The sequence below is a fragment of the Perna viridis genome, chromosome 7 (genome assembly GCF_037379345.1).
Source record: "Perna viridis isolate PV_CMFRI_1.1 ecotype Kerala chromosome 7, ASM3737934v1, whole genome shotgun sequence".
NCBI classification, from domain to species: Eukaryota; Metazoa; Mollusca; class Bivalvia; order Mytilida; family Mytilidae; genus Perna; species Perna viridis.
In genome coordinates this window covers 42554487-42579054 of record NC_142451.1, presented here as the reverse complement: position 1 = coordinate 42579054, position 24568 = coordinate 42554487, and the positions used below count along the sequence as shown (strand labels likewise).

General features: G+C 32.5%; 1 protein-coding gene across 3 annotated transcripts; it reads left to right on the top strand.

Annotated features, from left to right (window-relative positions):
* Positions 1 to 219: 219 nt before the first annotated feature.
* Positions 220 to 24568, top strand: LOC148612782 (uncharacterized). 3 transcript variants are annotated; one of them, XM_088594521.1, is made up of 23 exons: positions 220 to 295; positions 1920 to 1987; positions 4922 to 4996; positions 5256 to 5363; positions 5693 to 5737; positions 7365 to 7452; positions 9148 to 9177; positions 9585 to 9733; positions 10287 to 10443; positions 11127 to 11255; positions 11786 to 11897; positions 12700 to 12896; positions 13330 to 13497; positions 15398 to 15442; positions 15784 to 16107; positions 16857 to 17144; positions 17563 to 17658; positions 18422 to 18827; positions 19166 to 19246; positions 19724 to 19812; positions 20140 to 21561; positions 21944 to 21976; positions 22468 to 24568. In XM_088594521.1, the coding sequence occupies exons 2-23, from the start codon at positions 1924 to 1926 to the stop codon at positions 22616 to 22618; spliced, it is 4257 nt and encodes a 1418-aa protein (XP_088450647.1). In that variant the 5' UTR covers positions 220 to 295; positions 1920 to 1923; the 3' UTR covers positions 22619 to 24568. The 3 variants fall into 3 exon arrangements, with proteins under 3 accessions (XP_088450647.1, XP_088450646.1, XP_088450645.1); XM_088594520.1 differs by having other exon boundaries at positions 11124 to 11255; XM_088594519.1 differs by having other exon boundaries at positions 11112 to 11255.

The window sequence follows — 24568 nt, the reverse complement described above, 5'->3', positions numbered from 1 at the left end:
GAAAGAATTAAAATTCTTTAGAATAGTGTTTTGGTTTCCTAGATAATGCAGGCTGGTCCACTTTTTGTAAGGGTATGCCATAGTTTTGTGACACAATCGTTTAATAAGAGAATGTACAAATTTAATTATCTAAACTAATGTAACCAAAATTCGGTGTTTTAGTTTTTTTTTTAATTTTTTGCTTTTTTTCAACAAGAAAATAGTTAACATATAATTGCATTTATTTCAATTAACCCCTTCTGAAAATGGAATCAACGGATAATTAATGGCGACGTGGGAGAAAGCGGAGTAGCCGGTAAATGTCTATAAATTCATAGACCACTGCAACCTTTTGATAAATTATCATTCTCTAATTTTCGTTGCATTTCCCCTTTTTAGTATTTCTTGCTTAACTCACATATTGTTGATTATTCGTTTTAGGTAAACAAGCCCAACAATACCCATGCATGGTGCTGCTTTCGGTTTGTGTCGTTACAAAATTATTTTCATTTGTAAATATTAGAAAGGAAAGGACACGTGCATGGTGCTGCTTTCGGTTTGTGTCGTTACAAAATTATTTTCATTTGTAAATATTAGAAATGAAAGGACACGTGCATGTCAAACACCCACAAGATGTACTTTATTTATTATTCAGAAATATTTACAGACCATATAATACCCTGATAAGCTTTTCATAAGCTTAATATATAAATTTGGTTCTTTGCAAGAGTTATGGTTACTGTATTGACTTGATTTTTGGTGATTAGAGAGTTTTCCAAAATTACAGGTTACAGGTATACAGTTATGAAAAAAAAACGTGTAAACTAGAACGGGATAAAGTTTTTGTATGAATTACTTCTATTCTGTGCTTAACCGCTTTACATTTCTACAGGGGTATATAGTTATTTATGCTTATGGTAAAATAGCAAAAAGAAATATAGCCCTTTCCTTCAAAATTCTTATGAGTAGCCAGAATAATAGAGGACTGAATTGTATTCAGCTCATTCAATCAATCTCAATTTTTACTAGCACCGGACTAGTAGATGAAGGCAAGCACTGAAAAAATAGTCTCCTTCAGTGTTATTGCTTGCTTTAAATTACTTCCGAAAAAATGGCTGCTTCCCCTGTTTTAAAAATAATGGCTCTTAGAAAATCTCAATTTAGATAAACTATTTCCCAACTGGTAGTGGAACACCTTCAACAACTAGGTTATGGTATTTCTGTTCAAAATTACACAGATTAATTGTTGATGACATATCTTTTTCTTGACACCCTCCATCAAATTAATCATTTTAACTATTAATTCAAGGTTTTTTTCTGTAATTTCAAACTTCCCTTATTTAGAAAAAGAAATTGTGTATTTTCCAAATAAATTTGGTCATGGTAATTTAAAAAAAAGACATACTATATCACTGTCCTTGAATAGGTTTGAAATAAGTCCTGAAAATAGCTTAACCCCTCATTTGGATACTACTCCTCACATGGTGTATTCATTTTACCTATTATAAGTGAGTGGATCTTTTCACCGATGCCATTCCCCCAAAGGAAGGTTGGCATTGATTTTTTTGGATTGTGACTTGAACCATTTATGCATAAGGGACCTTTTTCATTCTGGTCATGGTCATCTTATCTTGAGTCAAATACTTATAATATCTATAACTGACAAAATTCAATTTATTAGTACTTAATTTGCATTGTTTAAAATTTTTAATCCCTTTCTGTAGAGACAACATGATTAAAGTATTATCACTGAAAAAAACTGTCTTCTGATTATTTTTGTTTCAAAATACACAAAATGGGTACAGGGTGAGTGAGTTCTCAATAAGATTCTTATATACACTGTAGGCTGTACCATCATTTGACTTCTGAAGTACTAAAGTTTATTGTTGATAAAGTCTTAACAAATCTTTTTAAAAAAATGTTTTTTTTCTCTTTCTCAGGAAAATGACCATCAAGACAGAGTTCAGGCCTAGATGCTTCTTTGACATTCAGATTGGAGGACAGTCAGGTAAATGTACATTTCTATTTAGTGATAGGGTTTGTAAGTCTTGAAAAGATATTGTGCTTTTTATACTGAACTCATCACTCTGTAAGTAACAAATCTCTATGCATTTGAATGGTAGACTAGTACCCATTCTTGTGAAACTACAGGGTCACATGACATGACTTTCATACCCTATTGGGATTAAAATTTTGAAAATATATATGATGTATGTCATTTTCTAATGCATCCAGATTATCAATGAGCTATTCTGTTTTAAAAATTCTTTATAGTGTCTCTCATTTTAACAAATTGGAATATAGTGATACCAATTTCAATACAAATGTAGCTACTGCTATGCTACTGATTCATATGATTATCATAATTGGCTGCTATTAAACCTTGAAAGACAATGTCCTAAAGATCGCGCAGTTGTTCAGTTGAAATAAAGTAAGACACATTGGTAGAATGTAGAATAGATTTCTACCTGGAGAGCTATTTAAATCAGTGTTAGAAACTTAATTGTAGGTCAACATAGACCCATCATAATTTTATGTAGACCGTATTGTACATTTCAAAGGAAATTGAGCCAATTTAATTACAAACCTGCTTAATTTTACGTTGACGATCTGTAGATCTACTGCTAATTTCTTTCACTGTTAAATTACTCAGCTGCTTTGAATTGAAATCAGTATCCATTGCTATAAAACATGATTTACCTGTTGTCCTTAGTTGAAAAATGTTAGGCAGTACAATAAGCATAAGATATATTTATAGGCAATGACTTGGTAATTAAATAAGAGATAAAGATATGTAAAACACATGTAAGGGCTGCCATGTGAAAAAAATAATACAGTCTCTGAAACTTGTTCAGCTACTACATGTAGCTGGAATAAAAAAATCCAACAACCTTCTAAGTAAGACCAAGAAAAAAATATGTCTGTTTATGGTTACATTATATGAAAAATAGGGTAGGTAGGTATGTAATTGTAATATAAAATCATTTTATTACACCCCCACTCTGAAGGACTGTTTTACTCTTGTCTGTGTTTCCGTAGGTCCATGCCTCTGTAACAAGTTTTCTCAGCAATTACTCATTACAGCAGATTGAAATTTTAACACATACTTCCTGTAGGTATATCATATGGTGGGATTTATTTTTGACAAAAATGTGACTACAGCTTCCTGTTAAGCAAGATCTTTGTTATTTTTTTTTACTCTATATTTTTGGAAGTTGAAATTTTTGTTGCACTTTTCTCAGCAGCTACTCATCACAGGGGCATGAAATTTCGACAAATTCTTTGGACTGTAAGTATGCAATATGATGGGACCTATTTTCAGAATATTTGACAACTTCCTGTTTACCAACAACTTTGTTTATTTTCTTTATTTTGTGATTGAAAGCAGGGTTATCACTAGTGAGCAATCGCTTACAGACTTCGTTTTTTTTTTTTATTATTTTATATAGGCTGTTATGGAATGATTTCTTGACTTTAATAGTAGTAGTTTAGGTAGGGTAACCTTAAACTGACAAGTTTTTTTTCTTTGGCCTAAGTGAATTTCCCTTCATTATCCATGAATACTAGGTTCTGGCAAAGGACTAGTGACAAAATGAAATCACAAGACTGACAACATCTACCTAGTAGAAATTTACATTGTGATATTAATACATTGTATCTGGTCCATCAATATTCAATGTTAAAAAAAGCCCCTTTACATATAAATACAGTAGTTTATATTGTGCAGTATTGATAATTATTTATTACTTTTCTTGGTTATTGATGTGTAGCAGGTGCACAGGTAACTTCTTTTGAAGAAGAAATCTCACTTTGGAAAGAATATTATGCCGTAAAATTGATGTCCAATACAAGTAGAAATATCCATAGCACCCTATCTAAGTGTTTCTTCTGATCAATAGTTATCGATTTTGATTTAGAAAATTTAGTACAGTACTTCACTACCATCAGGCTATACTTCTCTGTAATCTTCTGTTAGTCACTATTACTGTGTTTCCATTACAATTCAAAACTGAGATAAAATTGCTTCATTTCAATACTGGGGTACTTTCAAAATTAGTTTGTATGAACTGAAATGTAGATTATCTTCAATTAGTCACTATATTCCTAGACTGTGCCTTCATTGTTTCTCCATGGCAATTTAAAACAGATAAAATTACTTCATTTCAATACTGGGACAGGGTTACTTTTAAGATAATGTTGTCTGCATGCAGCTGAAATGTAAATTATCTTGAGTTGAGTGACTATATTCCTGCACTATGGCTTCATTGTGTCTCCATATAAATTCAAAACTGGGATAAAATTACTTTATTTCAATACTGGGGTACTTTCAAAATTAGTTTGTATGTAATGAAATGTAGATTATCTTTAGTTAGTCACTATATTCCTGCACTATGGCTTCATTGTGTCTCCATGACAATTCAAAACTGAGATAAAAGTATTTCATTTCAATGCTAAGATACTTTCAAAAATTAGTTTGACTGTATGCAAATGAAATGTAGATTATCTTTAGTTAGTCACTATATTCCTACACTATGGCTTCTTTGTGTCTCCATTACAATTCAAAACTGAGATAAAATTACTTAATTTCAATACTGGGGTACTTTCAAAATTATTTTGTCTTTATGCAACTGGAATGTAAATTAAGCTATCAGAATCATTAGATACATTGTATAACTAAGTATGGAGACAGATGAAGTAAACTATAGACAGTTTTTAAGTGATGAATCCATTGAATGTGGTTCAGATACAAGGACTCCACTCAATCCATTTGCTGTAAATTGGAAATGTTTAAACTCATATTGACTGTTACCTTTTTAGTTAGATAAGTCAGGTTTGATGAAAGTACAAGTGTTTTCTTTGTACATCTACAGACCACATATACATGTATCAAGTGATTTAAATCATTATTCGTTAATCAGGAACTTTACCTTTTCTTTTTCAGCTGGAAGAATTGTGTTTGAGCTGTTCTCAGATTTATGCCCCAAAACTTGTGAGAATTTCAGGGCATTATGTACAGGTAATTTGCCAATCATCTTGCGTACATGTACATGTATGAAGAAACCTTTGTTCTGAATATATTTTTGTGTTTTGTACTAAGAAACTGTAAACATATAACATGCATATCGATCAGACAGAACAAACTACTCTGAATTATTTGAAAGCTACAAAAGGAAGGATTATACAGAATCCTACATTATAATACTTGATTGATATCTCTTATCATGATTATTTAGCTAAAAGACACCTTGGCAAAGTTTTGAATGTTCTTATTTCAGGAGAGAAAGGCATCAGTCAGAAAAGTGAAATTCCCCTCCACTACAAAGGTTCCCCCATCCACCGTATTGTCAAAGATTTTATGATTCAAGGTGGAGACTTCACCAAAGGTATGTTAGTTATAAAGCCATAAAAGCTATCTTTTTGTTGAGAAAAATATTGGAGCAAACATATCTTTAGCCATTCCTGTTCATCATCATTACTTAAGTTTAAGTCCTTGAAAAAAGAAACAGTTAAATCAGCTCGACTTCATTTCTGACAAAAAGCACTGTTCAGGGTATCGGTGTTAGATTGACATTTTTTTTTCTTTTAAGTACTTGTGGATCTTACAAAGAAATAATTCTGAAGCATTCAGGAAATGTTGCAAAATGTATGTGATTAATTAATTTCATGAATTAATGAGTAGCTCACATTTTATAATAACCTTGGTCTATTGTAGGTGATGGAACAGGGGGAGAGTCTATCTATGGAGGGGTATTTTCTGGTAAGATAATGAAGTTAAAGTTGAGTATAAATCAAAAGGACTCCTACATTTTCAAGAAAACTCTTTGATAGACCTGTTGACCAACTGTTAATTAAATCATTCAAGTAAAGGGCCTTGGAATTTTGGAATGAATATGAAATCCAAATATTTTCTAATACATCCATGAGAAGATACAAATTATGAAAACAAACCCATTTCATTTTACATTAACAAAGGTCTCAATTAAAAATACTATTATGGCCTTGAAGTTTTGTATAATTCAATTGAAGTCAATCCCCAATAAAAAGTGAACTTAAATGAGGGTAATGGACATAACTCTTGAAATCAGTGATACATATCTATACTACTATAGGAAGAGACCGATTTCTTTGAGCTGCAAATCCTCTGAAACCATACAAGATCGAATATATTTGTGATATGAGGTATGAATGTAGTGATGTGTACTTCCCAAATTTGTCTCGAAACAATCTTTTTTCTGTGGAAAACTCAAATTTTTGGGAAAATATCCCGATTCAGAGACCATCATTGGTCAGTGTGTTATAATACGCTTTCGCGCATGCTCAATCGACGTACTGTCCGGATCATGTGTACATGTGTTACACAAGTATTGTATGTTCATTATTTTGCTTAATTAAATGACATCCACCATTTTTCTGAGGTGCAAAACTGTCCAGACATGGAAAGGCGTAGAATGTGTCGAAATAAACCTTCCCCCTTCTATGTGTAAATATTTGCGCCCTAATGGATTACTCATTTTGTTTGGATTTGTCAAATTAGTACTGTGTCCACACTATGCTCAATCGACCATGATTTCATGGGCATCCTCTAGTCATATTAAATTCACCAAAGCCTATCAAGCTTTCATTTGAAACAGAATGAAATCAGTCCAAGTTACTTTGATGCTTAAGTAAGGTTGATGTAAAATGCTGAATAGAAATGTTCCAATGATTTGTAAGAGTTGTGTTCCTTACCCTAGGCCTACTTTAAGTTATAAAATTCAGTACAAAAGGTGCTAGCTTATGGTAGGTGCTACATATTCTGAAATGGAAGTGAATGTGCTTTATTTATATATAAAACAAAATAAGAGATCATCCACAGGTTGTAGCTTTGGAGATAAAATTATGTATCCTGTTAAATAGATGATTTAGCAAGCTAAATATCAGGCTAAATTTTGTGGACTGAAACATACTTAATGCAGATACATTTTGTATCATGTCATGTTGTAGCAGATATAAAAACTAAAGCTATAATTAGAGAATCAAAAAGAATTTCTTTAATAGAGGGGTTCATTTCAACTGATAAGGTAATTGCATTGAATGGTTCCTAGACCTAACCCAATTGGTAGGTTTTTGATAATGGCAAACTGTACACACTGCTTTTTTGTAACATATTGAATGGAATTTTAGCTGCTAAGCTACACCTATTATACTGGCATTGTAAGAGGTAGGAATCCTGCTGCTCAACATGTCAGGGGGTTTTCATTTAGTAAGTCGGAAATAGCTTACCAGCTCACTGTTAGCATTGCTGGTGTACTTTTATTTAATCTCTTTAGACACACAATGACTTGTTGCATTGATAATTTTGCGATTTGTCTCAAAATATTTGTTTTAATATTCATTATTTGCAGATGAGAACTTATCACTTAAACATGACAAAGAATTTCTTCTTTCCATGGCTAATCGTGGAAAGGACACGAATGGGTCACAGTTTTTCATGTAAGTATTGTAAAAAATCTGTGCTAACTTTCATATGGTTTCGACTTTGAATTACATTTCTACAGGTGTTTTAATAACTAGCTTCATGACTTCAAATAGAGAAAGAATGTTCGCTATTCTTGCCCATACTGATTTGAGCCATTTTGGTAATGCTATACTCAATAGGTGTCACTAAGGTTTTTTTTATGTAACTGAATTGAATTAAGTTCTTTTGTTCAGATCATACATATGGACAATGTTTGGTTTAGCCAAAGAAGACAATGGAAAACTGAAATTAATAAAGAATTGTTAACTAATTGTGTAGCAAATTTAAGTTTCAGGACTGACTAAGCTTGGAACCAAGCATAATAAAGGATGAAATGATGGGGAAAATGTCCATGAGACTATGGCATTAATTGACAGGACATAAAAATATCAAAATATAAATAGAACAACTCTGTTTGAATTTCCTTTGTGGTGCTATAAAGTCTGTTTTTCCCTTGGTAATGTTAATTCAGAAATTCTTGTAATTTTTGTGACTGCAAAAAATGCAAGTGGGTTAACCGCAATAGTTAAAAATGGCACTCTGAAATTTGTTTGCAGATAAAACAGGATTTTTATAGTATTTACAGTTATTGCAGTTAATTTAGTCTATTAATTGAGAAAATGATAGATGCATACAATGATTTCTGAATTACAGTTCCTTTTTTAGTAAGTAGCTTCATTAATTACTGAAAACACACATACACACATATCTCAGAAAATAACAAATCTTCAGAATTATTCAAATCAAGGACAGCAGAAGAGTAATCAAGGATAGGCTAATTTGCTATAATGTCATACTGATTTGTCATACTAGGAAAACTCAACAGGCTAACCTTTGACATTTGACCTTTGACACAGTCGTTCTCTCTACCAACCATTAATAACTGTTTGTCTTAACTTTCAGATTTTTTATTATACCATACAATTATATTTATTTTGTTATTTACACTGATTTTTGTAATATTTATCATTATATACAGAATCTGAATACAGCTGTGAGGAGACATAAAAATGTCAGGTAAAATTACCAAAGTCTCATGTAGATGAATTTATGTCTACGCCAGGCTTTACACACTTGTATAATAACTTGTATAGATTGGGTATATTATAAAAAAAAATACTGAGCTGTTTTAGATCACTAATTTTACTGAAATGTGCAGACTGTTATCTGATCAGTTTCTGTCTCTTTCAATTTTTCTAATTGTTAACTTTACTTATCTATATCAAGTTTGGGTCTTTTTCAAAGATTGTGCCTCTGAGGAAAAAAATAAAGAGTACACATGTATCATAGAGGCAAATCTTTACAAACTAGACCATGAGTGATAGATAACAAAAATGCATACATTAATGATTTTACCTGATTGTTCATCTAGATCAGCTCCAAATAGAATTACAGATTAACTAAAAACTTTCAGACAAAATGTTTAATATTTGACATAGTGTCTTTTTCTTTTCTGTTCTATAACATTGATCGGTTACCAGTATATTTGAACTTTAAGATATCAGATTATGTTTCTGTATAATCTCATTTTACACATATGGTTTATTTCAGAATGAAGGCTGTGCAGCTGGATTGACATTAATGAATTTACTTAATTAGAATTTTCACTTTTCTTCATTCAAACATGATTTTCTTTCTTTTTCATATATCTTACTTATTCCCCACAATAGAACTACAAAGCCAGCTCCACATTTAGATGGGTAAGTGAAATTTTGTATTTATATACACTGTTGTAAGATTCCTGATTCCCATCACTCAGAGATAGTGAAGGTTACTTTATTATTATTCCCTTTTCGCTTTGGCAAGTAGAAGACTTAATTTCTAAATTGTAATTCAGACATCAATTCTGAAAAAAGTTGTTTTTATTTTGGAGTTTTACAAAGGAAACCCTTAAATTAAAAAAAAACAAAAATCTTAGAAAGATAAGTCAATGTTTTCATAGCTATTAATGAATGATTAGTCGCTGTGAATATATATCTTAATAGCAATTAATGTTCTACAAGGTATGTACATGTAAGAATCAGTAGAAGATTTATTGGTAGTAGATAAATAGAACAGCCTTTAGCAACGCTAGTTTCTAACATGATTTTATATTGACATTTTGTAGTGTTCATGTAATATTTGGCCACGTTATATTCGGCCAAGACTTAGTTAGTCAGATTGAGAGCATGCAGACTGATGAAGCCGGAAGTAGACCTCTGACTGATGTCAGAGTGGAGAATTGTGGGGAATTAGTTCCACAGATGAAGACCAAAGGTATGTTGAATGAGTGATTTCTTCAAAAAAACTTTATTTGTGGATCCAATGGAAATATTGACAAAACTAAGGTATTATGGACTTTTCGAGCCCAGTTCCCATATTTTATTATGGTTTTTTCTAAACAAAAATTCTTGGGCTATAGAAAATTTAGTAGCTGCTGTTATGTGTTGACTATGAAAAAAAGCAATGGAAATACTGCAACAAACAAGTACTTTTGTTTATGGATATTAATTTTCATGGTTATTCTTTCATGAAATTTCATTTGAGCATCAATGGAAATTTTTTATTTTTATTCAAAGTTTGGTCAAACCACAAAAAATTTGAAAATTTGCACCCAATGAAATAGTTCTTTAAGATATAAAGTGTTTAATGTGTAATTGTTAAGTTTCGAAATTCAATACTTTGGAGTGCTGGATAAATTTTTAATATTTAATATTGTTTTTAATATGCATGTATGGTTGGTTAGTGAGAATATTATGCATTGAGGAGTTTAACTCATGTATGTGTATGTATAACATACAAATAAAGTTAGTTCATTTTACATTTCCAGCAAAGAAGAGGAAGAAGGTTTCTGAGTCAGAATCAGCCCAATCTTCGGATGAGGATTCAGCAAGTGAGGAGGACAAGAAGAAAAAGAAGAAAAAACACAAAAAAGATTCAAAGAAAAAGAAGAAAGAAAAGAAAAAGAAACGTGAAAAAAGTCTAAGGTGAGAAGATGACAATCCTTTTATGTTTATATTCAGGTAAATAGACAGTTGACATTAAAATTACAGAAGATGAGGTGATATTTACAATTATTTTGTGGCATTAATGTTTGATTTACAAGTTGTGAGAATTTACAAAAAACGCAATGACAATCAAACAATAGGTCTTTAATGATAGAAAATATAAACCAATATACTACTCTACTATTAGGCCCTGATGCATTCACAAATTTTTTTGAAATTGTGGGTTAAAAATGCAGACAAGAGTTACTGAGTTAAACATTTACTTTGGTATTTTATACTAACCACCATTATGACTGCTTTTTAACATATGAACTGTTATGAGATGGTGCACAATTACCTATGTCTTACAGTATTCTGCAAAAAAATGTTTCTCAATTGACTATAAATAATAATGTGATTTTATTTCCCTTATAGTTAAATAAAACAGCTGTAAATGAATTATTTACATTCTTTATTCATCGAGGGGGTGGTTCTTATATCAGTCTAGGTGGAGGTGTCATAAAGAATCTAAAATTCTCAAGCCAGGTATTGACAACAAACAGTAGAAAAGTTCAATGTATACAAATGTAAGTTTGTGGGATGACACAAAAATGAGAACATTTTAGTTTCTATTGAAGTCATTATTTTGAAATTGCATTATTATTCAGTGTTATTTACAGCAGTGATGAGGAGAAAGAACCAAAACAAGAAGTGACAACTGTATTTGGTGATATTAGACCTGAAGAAATACCTGAAGTACCATCACAAAAGTTCTTACTGAGAGGAGATCCTGCTCCACCACCTCAGGATGAGTATGTTTTTTTTTTTTTTTTTTACACTTCTTTAGGTAGCAGTAACATATATTTAACTTTTGTCAGCATATAATATGTATGAATGAAGTAAATATGGATTTTTTATATTTTTCTCTGATAAATTTTTGGATAATTTGATATTTATGACTTCATCATAAGAGTTTGTACTGTGTTTTTGAGATTCGATCAACATTGGCTACTGTATAAATAAGTGGTGGCACACTTTTTTAAGCACATATCAAATAATGCATGGTTTCAAGAAACTTATGTTGTCTGGGATATGTGGTTGTCAGTTTGTTACCCTGTTGTTTATCCATATTTTACAGTAAAAAATAATCATGGGACTATGAAGTAAGTTTTTTTTTATTATTATTTTGTGTAAAAACTATTTGTGATTCAGTTATTTATTTTAAAGAAATTGGTTGTGGTGTGGAGTGATAGAATACTACACATTATCTCTTGGACACTTTATAGAATACCCGTATTTCTACAAAAGGATTAAATAATCAAAATTTGTTTTAATGTTACAGTGAGAGATCACCACCCAGGTTTGGTAACAGGAGAAATATAGAGAGGGTACCGTATGGTGGCAGGAACCAGTATGACCAGAAAGGCAGGAAAATTAAAGGAAGGGGCACCATTGTAAGTTTCTATTTCAGGATCTAACTTTTCAAAACTGAAAATTACTAATAGTCATAGAATATATTTTGAATGTTCGACTTAATGAAATCCTAACACTTTGATTAGAGATACCATGGACATTAAAAATGTTTTCACACTTTTAAGTTTTTTTGTTTTTTTTTTTAATTTTGTGGTGTCTTATCAGGAACGGTTATTTCTAATAGTTATACAGACACATTGTGAGTTAATAGGTCTATAGATGTGTTCAACCAGATGTTGTCCTACTTAGGAATAGAAAATTTTCTTTTTGTACAAAAAAAGCAATAAAACAAGTGAATATTTGTTTTTTGTTTGTTTAAAACAATGTGATAAATGAATTATTGTATTTTGTTTTGATTAACAAGGCATTGAATTCATTTTAATACATACAACCTTAGATCATTTCATTAGAAAACATTTGAGTAGTACCACCATGATTTCTCAATAAAGAGACAAGGATATTTCTATTTTAGCCTTGTGAGAATTCTGATCTACCCTATAGATGAAATAAGAACAGGCAACAATTGTGACAATAAAATGTTTTTTGACTTCTTGTAAATTCAAAGAAATTTCAGCTATCAGGGCAGTTTGGCTCACTAATCACAAAATTTAATTTTGAAAGTAAGGAAAGAATCAAACACTGCTAGAAGTAGCTAGACTAGAAAATCTGAGACAGAGCCTCGTAAGAGAATTTGAAATCTTACGCTTGGGTGTCTGAGATTTCTCCGTCTTGCACTATCAGCTGTATAAGATACTTAATATCTCACTTTTTTTGTTATAACAGAGATACAGAGGAGATAGGAGTCGTAGTGAGACACCACCTCATTGGAAACAAGCTATGGAGCGTACTGATCAGCGTGTCAGTAGTCGTGGTGATGAGGGTGATGATAACCAGGAACGTTGGGTCAGAGGTGACAGGCTACAGCGAGGTCCTCCTGAGAGGAGAGGTGGGAGGAGACAGGGCTTTGTTCAAGAGGAATGGTATGGATTGTTAAAAGTCAATGAAGGGAATTTCATGGTGGTATACAGTTGGCTTTTGATGTCTGTAATTCTAATGACTTGATTCTTTTGTAATTTTTCATGTATGAAAGCATGTACATGTATGAATCCCAGTTGGATAACGTGAAAGTCAGAACTTCAGTTAGTTTGAAGTAATGTTACTGTTCGTCTCATTTAGAATTTCAAATTAGCAGTGCTTGACAAACAATACAATAGGGCATTTAATGACTTCCTTGAATAAATCAGTACTATACTAGTACTTGAAGATTTCTATTGGATATGATTTATCTTTAGGTAACACATTCTTCAGTATTTGATCCATAACTGCTAAATGAACCCTTCATCTTGTTTACTTAAATACATGTATATCTGAAGATGGGGTGTGCTCGACCTAATGAGTAGTAATATATTTTAGGGATGATGAGGATAACAGACCTCCTCCAAGACTTCAGGGTCGAGTTGAACGTGTGAGGAATAGGCGAAGTAGTTCCCGCAATCGTGAGGAACAAGATAGAAGACTGTCTATAGCAGCTAGACTTCAGGCTCATGCTGGGTACCAAGCTATAAGACAACAGTCAGATGAGTATGTAATTGAAAGAAATCTATAATCTAATGAATCACTTATCTCTCTAGATTTCCATTGCATTTTGTTCTTGTTTTTAAGAGTCACAGGAGCATATTAATTTTCACATGTTTGTCAGGCCATCCTTTGAAATGGTACATGGCTTGTTGGGCTTTTTGATTTTCTTGAAATATTTTCAAATATGAGAAAGTTCAACTTTTCAACTTTAAAATATGCCAATGGGATAAATGGCTTATCCGTCTGAATATAGCTGAAATATTGCTGCTCGGACGTTAAACCCCAACAAACAAACAAACAAACAAACATTTATCTTCTACTACAGGTTTTTAGCTACAGCTTTGAAACTTTGTAGGGTGCTTATTTACATAATGGTAAGGTGTGCAGGCCAGAAAAATTCATGAAACTAGAGATAGTAGCAGGGTCAAAATTAAATAATGCTTCCTTGTGGATTGATGGAGCGTAAATATTATGTTAAATTCTGATATTGATAGGTAAAAGTTTTAATAGACAAAATCTTGCAAAATTCCCATACAGAAATGGTGTACAATGTACTTTTTAAAAAATGTCCTTCATGTAAGTTCTAATGAAATATACATTGTAACAAATTTATGCCTATTAGAGAAGTGCTGTCTTTATTCACTACATGTTTTTACCAAATTTATGTCTGATTTCCTTTTTGGTAACTTATATTTAGTTACACACGTACATGTTTATTGAAATGTTTTTGTGTGATTTAAGTAGCTCTTCAGGTAAGAATCATGCAAAATGTGATTCATGGTTGGAAAGCCTCCATATTTTAATTTTTTATATTTTGTTTAAAATGTTATAATAAACAGAAATGAACATGTGGCTTTTCATATAACCCATGATCTTAGGGGATAAAAATTATATAGAATGTACTGTAGATTTGAAGGATAAGGGAGATAATTCTGTAAGAGACAATGAAATACAATAAAAATTATTGGGTTTTCATTGTGAATTATCTTGTAAGAAAAATAGATTGGAATGAATAATTATACATTTCATCATATAGACCTATAAAGTAACTTAATTACAAAAATAAAAATATGTAGCTTTTTTTTTTAGCTCACCTGGCCAAAGGCTAAGTGAGCTTATGCCATCATTTGGCTTCGTTGTCATGGACAAATTTTAAAAAATCTTCTCCTCTGAAACTACTGGACTGACAGGTTTTAAATTTGGCATGATTGTTCCATATGGTGTTCTGCACAAAATGAATGTTGGGATTTTTGATCCATGAAAAAACATGGCCGCCATTACTGAAAATAGAACATAGGGGTCAGATTGCAGTTTTTTGCAAATAACTCAAAAACCGTTGCCTTTACCAAATTTCTGGCATCAGGTTAAATTGTTAAGCATCATGAGAAGAACCTATGCTGAAATTTTGAAAACCATTCATTAACTAATGTAGGAGTTATGACCGCTGAAACAGTTTTTTTTTTGTTTTTTTTTCACATGTACAACTTTGAAAATCTTCTTCTCTAATACATTTAAGATCATTGAATGAAAATAAGCATAATAGTTCTTTAGTATATTGTGTTCAAAATGACTGTTGTGATTTTTAATCTGTGAATAGATGTGGCTTCCTATACTAAAAATGGGACTTGAGACAGGTTTTAAAAAAAATCAAAAAATGTTGCCTTTAACAAAATTCTGGTTCAGGTCATGAAAATGCTATGAAAAGCATTTCCTGCATTTGACAATTTAGTTGATTTTAACTCAGCCTGTCTCATTCCTCAAGTTTTTCAAATAAGGAAATGGTTAACCGGGTGAGCGATTCAGGCTTTCTTGAGCCTCTAGTTTGGGTTGTATCACATACTATAGAATTTGCATGATTCTTTGCTGGAGTAGTACTTAAAATAATTAACCTTTATCTTTTTAGGGAAGATAGTGGTGACAGGGGCAAAAAGAAGAAGAAAGAAAAAAAGTTTGTTATTTAATTTATCTATTGAACATTATATACAATTCTGTAATGTTTTATCTTTTTATGACTAAATGAGTTTGTAAAAGGGATGTTGGATGTGGAAAAATGATAAATATATGTGTAAATGGAAGATGAACTGTATTAAATGATGTATGTCCTCCTCTTTCAGATGGCTTTGACTCTCATTCATGAAATGCATGATTGACTTGACTGAAAGAAATGTATTTCTCTTTGATCACTGTCTTCTGTACATGTAAAATATAAATAGATTACATCATACTTGTAATTAAACACCTTTAATAAGCTTCTGTGTAAATATTAACATAAAAATCCTACATTTTCAGGAAAAAAGAAAAGAAGGAGAAGAAGAAAAAGAGGGATAGACATACTTCAGAGAGTGATGGAGAGACTGCCAAACAACAGAAACACAGAGGTGACAGTTCTCCTTCTGAGGGAGAAATTTTATCTTCAAGTGAGGACACTAGAGACAGGAGACCCAGAGGTAGCAGGAGAGGGAGATCACCTAGTCCTGTGGGAAGAAAGAGATCTCCAAGTCCTGTTGGAAGAAGAGGAAGACCTTCACCAAGCCCAGAAAGGAGACGAGGAAGGCCTTCACCTAGTCCTGATAGGAGGCGGCGATTTAGTCCTGATAGATCAAGGTCTGTTAGGTAAGTATTGAAGTGTATTTTTCAAGGTTCTTTACCTCAACTACTGTGTGGGAAATAAGCTCGTGGAAGAATGTCAAAACATGTAAAAATTTGCTTAATTAGGTTCAAACATTCAATTTGTGGTGCTTTGCTCTTTATAAAAAAATCAATTTAATTTACCATCTTATCCTTCTAGGAGTTTTAGAGAAATCAATTTTTTGACTTACAAATGTTTGAAAACAATACTTTGATAGTACTTATGCTATAACTTGGATAAAAAAAATTTAGGTTTGACAAAAATTTATTTGAATCTTTGACAAATCTATATTTTTTACGTAAATGTTAAGATTTTCTTGGGTTTAAGATGTAGTGGTTTGATCAAACCACAAAAAACAGACACACAATAGCACACAAAAATTGGTACCGAACAAAAAATAATTCAAAAGCAGAACTCATTTACATATTTTCAAATTATTTTATCTTTGAAAGTCTGTCTAGAAACAAAGAAAGATTGTAACCATTTGTACTTGTATTTTTGTTTAAGAAAAACTTATTTTACAAGATGTTAACTTTAGACATCAGTGGCAAACTATGGCATTAAGTTATACTTCTGTCTGCATGTATTTAGTCTGCTTAATAAAATTTGTCTGCTGAAACTTTTGTGGGGAATTCTAAAATTTGGCGAAAGCTTCAACTTGTTGATGATAAAGCAGGTACCTCTTTGTTAAATGGACATTCTTAAACTCCATTTATCACATTAATATTTCTAGATCCCCGGGGGACAACATCAGAGAAAGTAGAGGATTGAGAAAATTTAGGGAGGAGAAAAGAAGTAGAAGTTCTGATGACTCCAGGTCACCTCATAGAAACAGGCGTCAACCACAATCAAAAAGAAGACGTTCAGATTCAAGATCAGGCTCGGAGTTAAGGTCAAGAAAGACTGATAAAAGAAGAAGGTCAAGGTCATCATCCAGGGATGGGTCATCAAGGTCTAGGTCAAGATCAAGGTCACGGTCAAGGGGAAGGAGAGACAGACCTAAAGTTCAACCAGCTCAGAGGTAAGCAGACACTTTGGTTCTCCTCATAATCGAAAAATGAACTTTGTTAATTATTAATTGATTTTAATTTCAAATTACTTTGAGAAATTTCACTTTTAGGTTTTGGTTTGAATTTAAAGATTTAGATATTATTATGCATGAAATACAGTTTGTTTTGAATAGAATTATGTTATTTTATAGAAGTAGGCAAACTGTTTCATTTACAAACCCATCACTCCATTATAATTGAGCAGTATTAATAAGTCTTTTCAAGGCATATGAAGTGTATAACTTCAATTAAATTTAGAATTCTAAATTCTTTGCTTTGAGAGTCTTAAACAGTTTCTGTGTAAAATAAAAATAGGACCAAAAACTAATTTCACTTGGGTTATCATATACATATTGCCTTCAGTTTTTGTAGAAAAGCTTTATTTTGTAGACCAAAGTTGCAGTCTGACAGTCCTCCACCAACACATTGGAAACCAGGACAAAAACCCTGGAAAACTAAAGAGCCTGAGAGACCTGTCTTTACACAGTATGTTACTAAAATTAATTTAGTATCTTATTATCTTGGTTTTGGGTCCTGTTATCAAGTATGTTCAATTAACTGATTGATTTCAGGGAAATTAAGTTCTATGGGTTTTAAATTTCAATTTTCAATTTGATTTTTATCCCCTTGTCCCTGCAAAACAAAGTTTGGGGAGTATATAGGAATAACTTTTTGTCCATCCATTTGTCTTTACTCACTTCTTGTAAGCACATCTCCTCCTAAACAGCCCAAGGAATTTTAATGAACTTTTATAGGACATTGAGGCATCATATGAAGATATGTATGAAGAAATATAATTATTGTCGCAGAACTCCAAAGGGAGATAAAAAAAAACTAAAGGTTTTATAAGTTAAAACTTTGTAAGCACAAGTCAGGTCAGGCATCATGCAGATGTACTTGAAAGAGTAAGATTACTGTCAGATAAAAGACTCAAAAGGAAAGAGATTATCCTACTTTTGATGAAATTTTATAGGAAGGCTGGGCGAAGTATGTACATGTAGTTATGCATGAAGGAATACAGTTACTGTAGAAAGACTCCAAAATTATTGAATTTAATATTAGACTCGATTTAAAGTGGGGGCATTCTCTCTCTGAGCTTGCTCACTGTATTTCTAGTTCATTTTGGTGATATTGGATTAACACAAAAAGGGAGGCAGATACAGTGTGTGTTTTAGGGCAGCTCTTTATTATGTCTGTGTGTCAAAATTTCTGTGATGCTTTAAGTAATTTTGATTTTTAAATGTAACAGAGAGGTTTTAAACCAAGGCAGTAGACATCAACCAGACACTAATAGGGATCAAAGACCAGATATCAATGGTTATGGCAGGGCAGCTGATAGAAGGAGGTCAAGGTCAGATAGTCCCCACAGAAGAAGAGAGGGTAGAAAAATTGTCTCCCCTGCTGGGAAAGCCAATCAAAAAGAAAGTAAAATCCAATATGACCTTGCGGAAACTGAAGCTCCAATCAAAGCTAGTCCTCTCAGGGTACCAGACAAAACGTCACCTGCTCCTGGAAAAAAGAAAGTTTCTAGGTCAAGGTCTCCCAGCTCAAGTTCAGGGTCAGAATCAGAGAGGTCAAGGTCACGATCCTATTCCAGTGATTCTAGTTCTGCTAGTTCAAGCGGCAGTAGAAAAAAGCCAGCAAAGAAAGTTGAGGTATTTATTTAAGATGAGAAGTTTTTTTTTGTTTTTTTTATATAAAATAAAGGATTTCCTTTACACATGTAATTTGTAGCTCAGTAATTATATGACAATACCTGTATTCAACATTCTGCAGTAGTTTAATAGAAATGTTAAATTTAATGTAAAAGTCAATTTTAAATTTTTGGAGTTCCATTGTAATATCTCAGAGCGGAGTACACCTTTGATTTATGATATCTATGGGGAAAAATATTTCTAATGAAATAAGTGGTATTTGAACAGAAAGAAAATTAAGCTATAAGAAATGAAGCAAAGGTAATAGTTACTTGTTAATGCTCTCAAATTTGTTTCAGGAAAAGATAAAATGGCAGCCTCCTCCTGATCCAGAGGACCATTACAAAGATGAGGATCATCATAAATCAATAAATGTACAGGTATGGTAAGAGATGTCACTTCAGGCATTGATTTAATTGTTTATTTCCTATAGACATAAAGATAAACTTGCTAGTTTATCTATTGATTTGTTAATACTCTGAATGTCTTGAATATGGCCAATTGTATAAGAAATTTCAGAAACTGAATGTCTTGGATATGGCCAATTGTATAAGAAACATTAGACACTGAATGTCTTGAAAATGGCCATTTTTATAAGAGACATTAGAAACAAATCTTGAATATGGCCTATTGTATAAGAAACATTTAAAACTGAATGTTTTGAAAATGGACAATTGTTTAAGAATATTAGAAACTGAATGTACTACATTGTATTTTCAGCAAGCAGACATCAGACACAGTAGAAACAAATCTTGAATATGGCCTATTGTATAAGAAACATTTAAAACTGAATGTTTTGAAAATGGCCAATTGTTTAAGAAATATTAGAAACTGAATGTACTACATTGTATTTTCAGCAAGCAGACAGTACTCAAGAAAATAGACTGAGAACACCACCTCTACCTAATCTGTCTCAGGTTGCAGAAGCTGCATCAGAATTAGCCAAGTATGTTTTTACTGTAGTATGTTTAAAATAGTTATTTCATACTCTAGCTCATATATGAGCATATAAATAATTTTTCAACAGTGTTTATTGGTTGTCGAGTGTTCCACCATAGAAATTTTTTAATTTGAGCTTCTCCCCTTTAACCACTTTCACACACTCTTCGTAAGAGAGTTTTCGTTGAAAAGTATCTGGAGAGTTGTTTCCTTTAACCTGAATTTACTTGTTACATTAGTTTTGTAATTTTACAACATGACTGATTGAATAAGATTCAACCAAGATTCTGGAGCAGTCAGATATAAAGTTTTTCTATTTTTTTCTAATATATAGACACCAAAGTAGATGGGATAAACAAAGTCCAACCAAATCATCTCATCAAAGTCCTGCAAAAACCACTCATCATCACCAGTCATCCCCTGTCAAAGTTCCAGCAACTTCTTTTGAGAGGGAAGAGCGATCTCGTAGTCCACCGCCGTCAAAACTTCGAAAAGGATCTAAATCATCAGATTCTAGTAGTTCTTCTGGATCTGAATCTGACAGCTCTAGTTCTAGCAAATCCAGGTCTCCATCACCAACAAGTCAGTTCTTATATGGAAAAGAGGAGGTAAAAAGGATCCCTCCTCCCCCTCCCCCACTCAGTGAAAAGCGAGATGTTGGAAGGGGTGCTGCAGGAGACGGAATCCATAAAGAGACTATTTATGATAAAGTTTTGAGTCATGTAATGACCGACAAGATACCTGTTCCTCCAAAACCAAGTATGGTAAATGTGAATGCTAATGCAGAAACTGGAAAGAGCTCTTTAGATGAAAGACTCAAAGAATTAAACGAACCTCCAGTCTTACAGAAAGAAAGCCCTAGGAAGGTTGTCAGAAGGTCAGGTTCTCAAGGTAGACGTAGATCTTTGAGTTCATCTAGGTCACAAAGTCCACCTAGAATTTCTAAGTCACCCATTGTTCGACGTGTTATACGGAAGTCAAGATCAAGGAGTAGAACACCACCCAGAAAAAGGTCAAGGTCCCCAGATGTTCGTCGTGTTGTTAGAAAATCAAGATCTGCATCACCACCAAAACTTCCGGGAAGAAGGTTATCCAGAAGGTCTTCTTCAAGAAAAAGATCTGCCTCACCTCCATTGAGGCATTCACCTAGAAGACGATCATCTCCATTACCTAGAAAAAGGTCACCTGTAAGGGCAGCTTCAAGGAGATCACCTTCTCCACGTACAAGGTCATCAAGGAGACGTTCATCTCCCACACCAAGACGTTCTCCTCCTAGGAGGAGATCTTCCTCTTATTCACCTAGAAGACGACCTCCACCTAGAAGATCTCCAATAAGAAGGAGAAGATCATCCTCATCCAGGAGACGCTCAAATTCTCCTAAAAGACGTAGTATATCACCTAGAAGAAGAAGCATTTCTCCAAGGAGAAGAAGATCAAGGTCTAGGAGTGTATCTCCTGCTAGAAAAAGGTCAGTTTCACCAAGAAGGAGAAGTAAGAGTCCTCCAAGGAGAAGATCTAGGTCAAGAAGTGGGTCACCTCCTAGGAGAAGAAGTCGCTCACCAAAACGAAGAAGGTCAAGATCAAGGAGTAAATCACCAGTCCGAAGGAGGTCTCCATCTCCAAGAAGGAGAAGGAGATCAATATCCCCTAGAAGACGAAGTCTTAGCCCCAGGAGAAGATCTAAGTCACCTAGGAGAAGGTCACCTTCACCAAGAAGAAAATCTCCTTTGCGATATGGAAGCAGATCAAGGTCAAGGTAATGTTTTATGGGTATCATAGTCCTAATGAAGATGTTGTCTACTTTTCTGTCTCTTTTGTCTGTTCAGTCAATAACAAGTTACAATTTTACATAAAATCTTTAATAAAAACTATGCAGCATTTATCACTTAGTTCATTAAAAACATATTTTTGTAAACACATTATACAGATTTTTCTGTGGCTTTGGTTTGTTATACTTATAATTGGTGTTTTGTTTTGTTTTCAGACCAAATGTATTGATAATAACCAAAAAAATGTTTATGAAATTATTTTCTTTAATTATTGATTTAATAATTGTGTAGTTATATTCATTGTGGAAGGTAAATCCAAATCATTACTTAGAAATATGTATGCAGTGTACAATATAATCTCTGTTTTAGAAGCAGAAGAAGATCTCCACCTAGGAGAAGAAGGTAATTTTGAAGTATATGAAAGTTATTCATATGTAAAGTTTTACTTAAATTGCTTCATAGGTACTAAGGTTCTTCTTAAACGTTCCTGACGGTTAGCATTTGACATTGGTTCTCATCTCTCTTGAGGGTATGCCTCATAGTCCAATTTTATGCCATAACTATGTAAAGCACATTCCTTGCCATTTTTCTGGTCTTGAATAATGGGAAAGCACCCTCATCACTGTAGGCAATGATTTATTTTGATATCTAGGTCAGTAGGGCAAAGGGTTAAGGTCATTGTTGCTTTAAGTATTTATTTGCCATTGGGCTCCTAAAACACAGTGGTTGATTTCAAAAAATGCAAGTATAAAATTAGTTGTAAGTTATGATGTCACTTTTTCTATTGTGATGTCTTAGATTAGGATTAATTTTTACACTGGCCAACTCCTACGAAATTGACACTAGTTTTGTTTGTTTTTTTTTATTATTATAGTTACATGTATTGTTTTCAGATTCTCCAGAAGTAGATCAAGATCAAGAAGAAGAAGCAGATCTCGTAGCAGACGTCGTAGACGTAGTAGCACCAGCTCTCGTAGTTACAGCAGAAGCAGAAGTCGAAGTCCTCGAAGGAGAAGGCGTTCATACTCTCGTAGTAGATCATAGAATATTTGTGACTCTATTTTGTTGTTGAGTTCAAATCAAGACTTTTCAATTTGTTATATACTATATGTTAAAGGGAATCCTGTGTGTTTTACCCTGATGCTTATGTCTTTTTTGCAAATTTCCAGTACTTGAATTATTTCATTTTTTTTACTTTTTAATATGCTTTTTAGAGCTCTTTTTATAAATGCTTGGCAAAAGTGTGTGTTGGTGCAACAATTTATTAGAATTTGTTATATGTTTCATTATCTAAAGTTTCAAAATTGTCACAAGTTTAGAAATTGTTCAAGTTATGGTTCAGTCATACATTTAGTTCAGGATAGAAGCTATTGATTTTTGAGTTTATGGTTTATTGGATAATGATACATGAATGGGGCTGTTTTCTGTAAGTTCTTGGTTTTGGTTCAGTAATTTGAGTGTTACTCAGTTGTGACTCAAAGAATTTAGCACATTATTCCATACCACAAAAAGGAGGTTGGCATCAAAGTCAGGAATTGTAGTCTCAGCTGTTGAAAAAAATACCATAAGCAATCATTTAAAAAAATCATTTTCACAAAAATGAAAAAATATTAAGGGTTTTAGGTTTTTAGTCCATTTTTGGACTGGTACAAAAGGGGTTCCATAGTGTCAAGATTTAACTTTTATTTTTTCAACAGAAATATAATTCTTCAGGTTCTTTGATAAACTGAATCTAAACAGTATGTACAGATTTTCGAGTTTGGGCCATATTATGTAAGTGTGCAATATTAGATTTCCTTCTGTGTCAGAAACCTTGGATGTGTCAAAATTTTTATTTTATCAGAATCAAACTTCAGAGATAAACAAAACTTGAATGTAGCACCCAAACTTGCCCTGTTTAGGCTTGGTATCCTCTGGTCAATCTGGCTTGAGCATTGTGATTAGAAAAAAAAAACAAAATTGTGACTGGGAAGAAAATTCTGTTAAAAGACATTTCTATGTTTTAACTATGTAGTTATCCAATGCAGATTAAGGCATAGTTTACAATCATCTTTGTTTTATTGTTATCAATGAATTGTATAGCAATTCTGTTGTCAGTACTTAGTTCTGCAATGGTGTGATTGATATGGACATCTAATGTCAATTTTTGTCTGACATCATAGTGTGTTGATTAAGAAATGGAAATGGGTCACTGCTTTGTCAAAAAAAAATTGTTATTTTCACTTATTTTTACTCTGCCAATTCAAACAGCCATCATCATCATTTCCATGTAACTGGTACTTTTTGCTGTAATCTTATGATTGTTTTATTAAAGGGTCATTAATAAATTTGCAACAAAAAATACCAGTGCAAAAGATTTGTTAGTAGGCTGTTCATTGGAGATTTGTTCATCTCCATAAAATGAATAAAAGCCTTTTTGGCCGTTGATTGCAAGCATTTGTTAAGCAAAAATTTCTACTTATGTTGTGTAGCACCAAATATTGGGGAAGAGGAAGTCTAAATATTAATTATCATTCTACTAAAAATTTTCCAATGATATATATAAATGAGTTGAACCAGCTGTAAATAGAAATAGCCTAAATGTACAGTACATATAAGGATTTCCCTTCAATATTTGATTATTTTGGTACTTTTGTAAAACAGAAGAATGCTGAGTTTTCTGCAGTCATTATGAAACTATGGCATATAATCTCACTTGAAAAATCAGACCACTTGTAACTTACTGATAGGTTGTTTATATTCTATTGTCATGATATCAACCCCTAAAAAAATTGGGATTATGCATGAAATCCCATCTTTTTTGTGAATTATACCCCCAAATTTTATCCAGACTTCCTAAACTGAAATTTGGAAATGCGTCTTAGGTTGTTTTTCAGAGATTAGTTTTTCAAAGTCATCATTCATTTCTCCTATACTGATTGGTGTGTTGAATATCAAAATCCTTGTAGTGTTTTGGTTGTAAATTGTTAAAGAGAATAAAATATACCAATGTGT

Excerpts from the sequence above, each read along its gene's own strand:
- LOC148612782 (XM_088594519.1), top strand. The coding sequence starts at position 1,924 with ATGACCATCAAGACAGAGTTCAGGCCTAGATGCTTCTTTGACATTCAG. Across the intron at positions 17,145-17,562 it reads AAAGTTCAACCAGCTCAGAG|ACCAAAGTTGCAGTCTGACA; the intron begins GTAAGCAGACAC and ends TTTATTTTGTAG. Across the intron at positions 21,977-22,467 it reads TCTCCACCTAGGAGAAGAAG|ATTCTCCAGAAGTAGATCAA; the intron begins GTAATTTTGAAG and ends TATTGTTTTCAG.